The sequence below is a fragment of the Coffea eugenioides genome, chromosome 6 (assembly GCF_003713205.1).
Source record: "Coffea eugenioides isolate CCC68of chromosome 6, Ceug_1.0, whole genome shotgun sequence".
Taxonomy (NCBI): domain Eukaryota; kingdom Viridiplantae; phylum Streptophyta; class Magnoliopsida; order Gentianales; family Rubiaceae; genus Coffea; species Coffea eugenioides.
The window spans coordinates 1,632,895-1,642,985 of record NC_040040.1 but is presented as its reverse complement, the minus strand read 5'-3'; the positions used below and the strand labels follow the sequence as shown (position 1 = coordinate 1,642,985).

The 10,091-nt window shown below is 37.2% G+C and overlaps 1 protein-coding gene across 1 annotated transcript; it reads right to left on the bottom strand.

Moving 5' to 3' along the window:
- Nucleotides 1–4,243, bottom strand: LOC113772870 (solute carrier family 40 member 2-like). The gene is made up of 8 exons (XM_027317364.1): nt 3,802–4,243; nt 3,162–3,312; nt 2,533–2,729; nt 1,780–2,259; nt 1,273–1,444; nt 1,006–1,143; nt 813–923; nt 1–199 (listed from the first exon to the last, which is right to left on the bottom strand). Exons 1-8 carry the CDS (start codon nt 3,918–3,920, stop codon nt 53–55), a joined length of 1,515 nt encoding a protein of 504 aa, XP_027173165.1. The 5' UTR covers nt 3,921–4,243; the 3' UTR covers nt 1–52.
- Between the last annotated feature and the right edge of the window lie 5,848 nt (nt 4,244–10,091).

The following is a 10,091-nucleotide window of genomic DNA, read 5'->3' as shown; positions in this document are numbered from 1 at the left end:
GCAGTGCCATAATAAACAAATCTACGTATCAAGTTCTGAAGTAAAGCAAAAACTAAGTCGACCTGAAAACAATTCTGACAAGTGGATACAGCTTCTCGAAATGAAAGAGATGCTTTCTTACGCGATAAATGTGTATACTGTACAGTACTGCAGCCAGTGTCACCACGAGCAAAGATAAGATTATCAACTTCCAGAAGTCCTAATCAACAAGGCAGCAGATCGTATTAAAGAGTTGGAAAATGTAAATCCTCAAGACTACTGTGGTGAAAAGAACCACGAAAGATGTTCCTCAGCTGTTGATCTTCAAAGTTCGTTAATTTTCGTATAACTTGGTGATTTTATCATCGGCCAAAGAGGGGAAGAGAGGAAAATTAACCAGAGCAGAACTTTTCAATTTTCCCAAATCAACAGAACTAACAAATACCTTGAGATTGAGATTTCGGGAGGACCCAAAAAAATGTTTAGCATGAAATATTTGTTTTTCCTGTCCCTTCCTCTCTGATTAGTGTTTATGCCAGTTGTGTGAGCGTGTGCTAAAATTAAGCCCATAGAGACAAACATGCGGAGGCTCATACAATATCACAAATAAAGGTGAATATTTTCAAGCGTTTGTGTTGCTGGATGAGGACATCTTCCGTTATGTTTCCCATCCTTTCTCTAAATGGAAGATCAATTTCCACACGTCAAAGTCTAGGCAATTATGAGGTGGATAATTTGCAAGAAGGACCAAGTATAATGACAACTCAATAGAGCTGGCAAATAGATTCACATTCCATGCAAAGGTTCACCGAAAAAACAAAGTGAGAGATTACCCGGGGATTAGATATTATTATGCCCATGACATAAGTGGTCAAGTCCAACACAGACTGTAGAGAGTTTTGAACACCTCCAACAACACAACGATCAGATTCCGGAACTTGATCCTATCCACATACATTGCCAAAAAAAAATTACCACATATTCTACTGAAAGACAAGCAGGTAAGCAATATTCATTAGGACTCACCTGCATTTGCTGAATGACTGCTAAATCAAACATCCAAAGTCCAAGACGTGACAGAGCCACTCCACCCATAAGCAAATATGCTGCTCCAAGTTTATTCGGGACCCAAATTGAAGCTACACATACCACTAGGCAAGTCCACTGTATAAATAAAGCATCCAATGCCATAAATTAATGAGTGGAATCAGCAAGTTACTCACCACAAAAAAAGGCTTATAAAAGCAATAAAGTTTCCCTGTAAGCTCCAAGAACTATGAATGAACTGACTACCTGAGACCAAATTGACCAGAGACCTGTACGAAGTGTTGAAAGCTGTGATTCTAAAACAGGGTACAAAAAAGTTGCAAGAATCCCTATCGTGGCGCTTATTCCTCGTGCAATCCCAATTATATAGGCTGGTATGCCTTGCCATACCAAAGCAGCAGTCATTAGAGTTCCGAAGCTGAAATGCCAAGCAACAATGGATTATGTCCTGAAGACACATTGGCATTTAAACCCAGAAGCATGAAATATTCCATCCTCAAACTTCCTACTATTGCTCTCATGATCCTAAAGATTACAAAATGAGGCATTCCCTCTTCTTATTGAGACATCCTTTAGTAATTTTAAGTCAAGAAACAAGACATCTTTAGTGAACAAAAAAATTGGATATGAGAGGTCATTACTTAAATATATTTATCAGCTTAATTGGCAGGGTGGAGAGAGAGAGATGAATAAAACATATAAATTCATGCAGACAACTATAATTTGTAAAGGCCAATATCTTAAAGAATTTACCTAAGTACGGTAAAGTAGAGTAAAGCAAGCGCAATTCCAGGCAGAACCACATCTTGCTCTAGATAAACTTTCCATGCACTGAAGTAAGAGATTCTTGAAATTCGTTCGATTACTTTTCTCATCCAGCCGTGGTCGAGAGGCTCCAAATCATTATCACCTAAGTAGTGAGAGTTTCTACTTTCATCAGTCAAGGAGCTTCTTTCCGAATCAGTTGGCAGAGATCTATAAACCCTCTTTTGACTGCTTTCACTTAAAGCAGGAATTCCATTGTATACAGACATTAGAAGCCAATACTGCAAGCAAACGGACAATATATTCCAGATAGCTAGAGTTAAAGCTGAAGCAGTTAGAGAGACAAAGCTGATGATGAAACCAGAGACTACAGGAGCAAATAACTTGCAAACTAAATCAATCCTTCGAATGGTTGCATTCATCTTAGTCAGGACACCTGGATGTTGACCTTCTGATATCACAACCACCCTGCAGAAAAATGTGAATATCATATCTTTTTCTTTTATATGTCTAAATTAATTACTACGACTTTCAAGGAACGTGCTATCCTTTGGTTGAACTGGTCAGCAAGATGAGGTATACATCAAAACCAAGTTCATCATTTGACTCTCGTGAGATGATATGCTAATTTTAGCAACAGATTGTACAAAAGAGTAATGCAAGATACTACAGCAGTGCATCCATACTTTACATTCACTGTCTTGGGAAGAAATAAGTTCATCAAAGACCTAACGCACTCACCATTCTCTTTCAACCAGAATGGTTCCAGCAAGAGTGGAGAGCCCACCAACAGCTCCAGAAATATTGATTAACAGGATAAACGACAAAAATACTATGAAATTTTCTGACTTCACATCCTCATACAGCAGAAGTGCAACCACAGTGCCTCCAGCAATCATAAAGGAGAAATTTTGGCTTAATAACCAAAGTCGAAGAACCTACAAGTTAAAAAACAGATGAATAATAAGTATCATTTCCCTAGGACAAGAAGTAAAAAAGCATTAGCTGTTTTTTCCCTAAAAATGCTGTTTTTCGATAAGCGCATGACGTGGATAATAGATAGAAATCACAAGTCTACATGATAGAGATTCTGCAAGGTAAATTCCGTTCCACAACATGGCTTCATTCTTTGGTTGGACATGCAGCAAATAATTTTTTACCATAGTCATCTTGTTCACTCGGAATGTGTATGGTTCAAAGCTAAAGGTTTTCCTTTTCAAATACTAGACTTGATCCAAAAATCTTTGCAATTACAAATTTTTTTTTTGAAGTCTCTTAATTCTTTGCTTCATTTTGACATGCAAATACTACAATGAGGATGACATCATCAACCATCAAGAAGGCATCTCAAGATAGAGACTGAAACGAGCCTTGATGTACGTGAACTTATCAACCAACCGTCCAACAACAGGACCAACTAATGCCGTGGAGGCAGATTCCACCACACCATAAGCAGCAGCAAGGGCCAGCGAATCCGGCCAGACATTAATCATGTACAGACCAACAGAGAATTCCCACATTCTGCAACCAAAATATACCCTCATGAGAAGCTAACTTTAGTGCAAGTATTTCAATAGGTTGGCAAATTGAGTCAGAATTATCGCAAGAAGTGCAGTAGGAAAAAGGACTACATCTAAAATATCCAAATTAAGACTGGAAAGACAGACTTGAAGAAACAAGAAAATCACAAGAGTAGCGCGAATCCTCAAAATAACGTATTTGAGAAATGCTAAACGTAAATCCACGAGAATGTCGCATATCCTATCAAGAAAAGTAAACTAAATTTGTGAAAATCGTTTTATTTATATATTTATTCTAGTTAATCGGTAAAAAAAAGTGTCCAAAGAGTAGAGATAACAGGTTTCGGTAAGACGAGACGAGAAAACCAACAACTCATACAACAACACACAAGACATGACACGCCGCTTCTTCTGACTGAAACTTAACGAAACAAAACCCTGATAGAAAAGGCTTCGCTAATGATGAAACGAGAATGAGGGGACATGTTACCTGGCACCCCATCTGGCTAGGAAGTGACCAACGTAGAGATAATTGAGGAGAGACGGGGGAAAGGAAAGAGGCTGCCGCTGCTGCTCTTGAGGTTCAGAAATTAACGGCCTGTTCAACATCTCGATACGATAGTTTTGCCGCTGCCGCTGTTTCTATTTAGTATTGCTCGATGGAGATATAGAGTCCCAGAACTGGGTTTTGCATCTGACTTTTGTGTTTTGAATCTCTGGTCAAAGATAGGGAGCCTGGCACCCTGAGACATCGGAACCAGCTGAGCTGAGGTCGCCTACTTACAGTTGGGAGTATTTAATTAGCTGAGTGTTTACGTGGTGGAGAATCCATGCGAGTAGTTTTTGTGCTCTGTTGTGTTGAGTGCTAATAACAATTTTGGGATTAAGATCCTCTCAAATGAATTTCTCTCCATTCATCTATCCTTTTTTTCATATTCAAACGATAATCTTTTGAGAATATTTTGACAATCTTTTAAGAATATTCAATTTACACAACATTTTTGTACAATTTGAACGATAAAAAAAAATTTTGGGTCAAATTTGAAATGATTACGTTGTTAGTCGTCAGTCTCTGACGCTGATTTTGTTGCTCTGTCGGTGTACTACGGAAGATTGCTCTGAAAGCTCAAAAGGGGAAACAAAGGCTAAAGTGTTTATAGATAAAGAATGAAACAAAAGTGTACTCCGATTACTGTTTCCATACATTTTCTTACAGAAAATAAGAATGTTTTTGCAAATAAACCTAATCCCCGCAGTAACTTCAAAAGCCAGCAATTTTTGAAGTCCTGCGAGGGACTTATCTACCCAAACACCTACTCTTTTCAATCCGATGTGGGATAGAAAACCCCACAGGATGCACTAAGAAGTAACTAAAATCATTTAACAAAAAGTACAAAAGTTCAGTCGGTCAAAGGTTAAAATCATTTAACCTTAGAACCTGGATCCGGAGCAAATGGGGGTTGCAGTCAACGTCCCAATATCGGCCCAGAGGGTTGTTGACCTGCGACCTTACCAACCATGACGTGTTGGGACACCAATGCTTACGGGACCAATAATACCTTTTAATTAATCATGGGTTTGTTCATGATGTAACTGGATATTATATTGCTCAATCTTTAATTACAGCACGTCTCATATGCAGAATCTTAGTCCACGATTTTTCATTAGATATATTCATCTTTAATTGCGGCAGGTCTCATAGCCAGCTTAGCCGGCTCAGGCAAATCTCAGAGTCTTGGACACTTTTATTTCCCCCAAATTATAGGGTTAATTGTAATTTTCATCCTCCAACTATCAATCATTAGTACTTTGCATCCTAAACTAACAATTTTAGCACAAGGATTAAATCTTAAAAATCAATGAATTTCTTTTGCGCTATTTGTTCACTATTCAACACCCAAAATGTTGATTTTTGTGGCATAATTTTTTCATCCCATATCGACTGAAGTTCAAGGAAAGGCTCCCTTTGTTTCTTATAAATAAGGGGGGTCTATGAAGATTTTAAGTGCACCACTCAAGAGAGCATTATATGAGTTTTTAGTTTCTTGGGTCATCTAACCTATTTATAGTCAAATATTTTAGATTTTCTTGTTTTGAGTTTAGGAATATTTCTTAAACCTTTTGTAAGTGTCATTTAGGAATATTCCTACGGCTTTTGTATTTTCTTCTTCATAGTATAAATATTGCTTCTCCCTCGCCCGTGGACGTAGATCAATTTGATCGAACCATGTAAATTTTGGTGTCTTTTATTTTGCTTTATTATTTGTTTTTATTGGATTGCCACAACCCTTTTATATGGTCGATTTTACCGCCTAATTATTATATGACTGATGTCTACCGTCTAATCATTATATGGCCGGTTATACCGCCTATTTTGTTCTAATTTTAGTTTGTTTATTCCTGAGCCAGTCATAACAAACTGGTAGCAGAGTTGGTTGATATATTTTGTCAGACATGTTCATCTCGTGGGGCCCGTTCATCCTGTGGGACCCGTTCATCTCGTGGGTCCGCTCACCTTGTGGGGCCCGCTTACCCCCTTGGGGCCCACTCATCCTGTGGGTCCGCTTACTCTGTGGGACCCCCACTCACGAGACTTGCATATTTGTTTGATCAGTTTTTGAAACAAGTTTCAAATTACAGATTTTGTGGCAACAATGATGGTAACAAAGACGATTGTCGAAAAATTCGACAGGAATGTCAACTTCGGGATGTGGCAGCTCAAGATGGAGGCCATTCTTGTTCAAGACGAGTTGATTTGGCAATACAAGGAATTGAAAACAAGCCAGAATATGTAAAGGATACGAATTTTGCCGATATGGATAAGAAGGCTAGATTCAACATAATTTTGAATCTCTCCGATGAAGTTTTACGGGAAGTAGCAATGGAGACTTCGGCCAAACCTATGTGGGATAAATTGAAAGCCTTGTATATGAAGAAGACAGTCAAAAATTGGCTATATCTGAAGTAGAGTTTGTATGTGTTTCGGATGTCTGAAGGTACATCTATACTCTTCCATCTTGATAAATTTGATTCCATTATTATGGATTTGGAGAATATAGATTCGAAAATTGATGATGAAGATCAGACCTTATTACTTTTGTGTTTCTTCCCCAATCCTTTAAGTATTTTCGTAATACTATGATTTATGGAAAGGAAATAATTTCGTATCGGCAAATTAAATCAGCATTAAAATCTAAAGAGCAGATAGATAGGGATATTACTGGGGAACTAGTGGGAGTCAAGCCGATGGCTTGTTTGTTCGGGTAGATCTGAAAAGAGAAATACAGAAAGTAGAAGTAGATCCAAATCCAGGCATAAAAATGTGGTGTGCAACTATTATAAAAAGAAGGGTCATATTATCTCTGATTGTTTTAAATTGAAAAATAAAGAAAAGTAAAAAGAGAAAAAGAGTGAGACCACCGAAGCTAGTATTGCAGTTGATGAGAATGATGGAACCATTTTCTGTGCAACGAAAAATAATTTTAGATCTAACAATGAGTGAATTATAGATTCGAATTGTTCATATCATGTGTGTTCTAATAGGGATTGCTTTTCAACATATGAATCAACTGAAGGTGAAATTATCTTAATGGGTAACAACACCGTTTATAAAGTTGTTGGCAAAAGCACAATCCGGATTAAAATGTATGATGGTATTGTGAGAACGCTCATAGATGTTAGACATGTTCCAGATTTGAAGAAAAATCTCATATCTTTGGGTACTCTTGAGTCTATTGGGTGCAGGTATTCAGGTGGAGGTGGAATTCTCAAAATCACTCGAGGTGCTTTTGTTGTTATAAAGGCATACAAATATGATACTTTGTATATTTTGCAGGGATCTACTATTACAGGTGTTGCTGCTATTTCAACATCAACTTTGTCCGATTCTGATTTCACCAAATTGTGGCACATGAACGAGAAAGGCTTATCTATTTTATACAAAAGAGGTCTTTTTGGTAGTCAAAGTATTGGAAATATGAGATTCTGTGAACATTGCATTTTTGAAAAGCAGAAGAGAGTTAGCTTCCAGTTGTCGGCAGTTCACAGGACAAAAGGAACTTTGGACTACATTCATTCAGACCTCTGGGAGCCTTCTCGTGCTCCTTGTAAAGGAGGTGCCAAGTACATGTTGACTTTCAATGATGATTATTCAAGGAAAGTTTGGGTATATTTTCTTAAGCATAAAAATGATGTTTTCCTAACTTTTAAGTAATGAAAAATTTTGATTGAGAAACAAACAGAAAAACACATTAAGCGATTGAGAATAGATAATAGCATGAAATTTTGTGAAGGTGAATTTGATAGATTCTACAAAAATGAAGGAATTGTTCGGCATCGCACTGTCAGAATGACATCTCAACAAAATGATGTGGCCGAACGTATGAACAAAACGCTTTTGGAGAGAGCAAGATGTATGATCTCCAATGTAGGGTTGACAAACAACTTTTGGGCAGAGACAATCAATATGGCCTGTTATATTGTCAATTGTTCTCCTTCTGCATCTCTAGATTTCAAAACTCTTGAGAAAGTTTGGTCAGGTTCTCATGCTGATTACTCCAATTTAAAAGTTTTTTGGTGTCCAGCATACATGCACGTGAATGATGAAAAATTGGAGTCTAAGGCTAAAAAGTACATTTTTCTTGGGTATGCTTCTAGGGTAAAATGATACAGATTATGATTTTTTGATCCCAAATCTCCAAAATTTGTAATCAGTGGAGATGTTACTTTTGATTAATTGTCTATGTTATCTTCCGAGAAAGAGTCTTTTAGTTCTTGTACTACTGATAGTACACAGAAGTAGGTGGAACTTGATATTGGCAGTTATGGTTCTTTTCAGACCAAATCTTCTATTCAGCAAGTGCCAATAGATGTATCTGAATCTACTGTTGAAGATAGTTCAAAAGAAGAGAATTATTTCAAAGCCAGAGATAGACTAAGGAGAGACATTCGATTATCACAAAGATATGCAAATTTAGTTGCATATGCTTTGTCTGTTGCAGAAGAAACTGATGCCGTAGGCGAGCGTTCAACATATTCAGAAGTAGTTTCTTGTGATGATTCTGTAAAGTGATTGATTATGATGAATGAAGAAATTGAATCTCTTCATCAGAATGAAACTTGGGTTCTTGTAAAGACGCATTCAGATAAGAAAATTGTTGGTTGCAAGTGGGTCTTCAAGAAGAAGGAAGGTATTTCAGGGGTTGAAAATGCAAGGTATAAAGCATGACTTGTTGCAATGGGCTATAGTCAAATACAAGCTGTTGATTTTAATGATATGTTTTCACCTGTTATTAAACATAACTCTATTCGTGTTTTGCTTGGTTTAGTTGCCATGTATAATTTGAAGTGAGAACAACTCGACGTTAAGACAACTTTCTTACATGGCGAACTTAAAGAACAAATTTAGATGAAATAACCCCAGGGTTTTGAGATTGAAGGCAAGGAGAACCATGTTTGCTTGTTGAAGAAATCCTTATATGGATTGAAACAGTCTCCAAGACAATGGTATAAAAGGTTTGGTTCCTTTATGTTGAGTCATGATTATTCAAGAAGTATGTATGATAGTTGTGTTTACTTTCGAAAATTAGATGATGAATATTTTATCTATTTGTTGTTGTATATTGATGACATGCTCATTGCTGTTAAGAATTTGTCAGAAATTCACACTTTGAAACTGCAGTTAAATAGTGAATTTGAAATGAAAGATTTGAGAGCAACTGAGAAAATTCTTGGCATGGATATCAAGCGAGATCGAGGAGTAGGAAAGTTGTTCTTGACCCAGAAAAGTTACATTGAGAAAGACTTGCAGCATTTTGGCTTGAAAGATGCTAAACCAGTATCTATTTCTCTTGCTAATCATTTTCAGGTATCTGCTGCTCAGTCACCATAGTTAGATGAAGAGGAAGAATATATGGGACAAGTTCCTTATTCCAGTGCAGTCGGTAGTGTTATGTATGCAATGGTTTGTACTCGTCTAGATATCTCACATGCAGTCAGTATTATTAGCAGATATATGTCTTGCCCTGGTAAAGCACATTGGCAGGCTGTGAAGTGGATTCTCAGATATTTGCAAGGGATTTCAAATGCATGTTTGGAGTTTGGAAGAAATAATAACACTTTGGTTGGTTTTGTAGACTCAAACTACGTTGGGGATCTTGACAGGAGAAAATTACTTTCAGGCTATGTATTTTGCATTGGCGGTTGTGTTGTTAGTTGAAAAATTACTCTACAACCTGTCGTAACTTTGCCTACTACAGAAGCAGAATATATGGCTGTGATCGAGACAATCTAAGAAGTCTTGTGGTTGAAGAGTTTGTTTAGCGAGTTTAGTCTACATCAAAGTGTTACGGTTATTTACTGTGATAGTCAAAGTGCTATACACTTAACTAAATATCAGATGTGTCATGAGAGGACGAAACATATTGATGTGAAGTATCACTTTATCCGGGATATCATTGTTGAAGGGAAAGTCCTTGTTCAGAAAATCAGTACCAAGGAGAATCCTACTGACATTTTTACAAAGCCTCTTCCAGTTTACAAGTTCAAGCAGTGCTTGGACTTGGTTGGCGTTTGTTATTGGTGATTTAACCCCATTGAGATTTTTATGGAGAAGGTGGAGCAGTTTTGCCATTGTCGATGGTAGGACTAGAAATTATGCCAAGGTGAAAATTTGTTAACTATTCAACCCCAAAATGTTGATTTTTGTGGCATAATTTTTTCATTCCACATTGGCTGAAGTTCAAGGAAAGACTCCCTTTGTTTCTTATAAATAAGGGGGGT

Bases quoted from the DNA above. Each gene is read 5' to 3' on its own strand.
- LOC113772870 (XM_027317364.1), bottom strand. From the start codon at position 3,920: ATGTTGAACAGGCCGTTAATTTCTGAACCTCAAGAGCAGCAGCGGCAG. The intron at 2,260-2,532 runs GTGAGTGCGTTA...ATTTTTCTGCAG, and splicing joins ATTCTGGTTGAAAGAGAATG to GGTGGTTGTGATATCAGAAG. The intron at 924-1,005 runs GTGAGTCCTAAT...GTATGTGGATAG, and splicing joins CAGTCATTCAGCAAATGCAG to GATCAAGTTCCGGAATCTGA.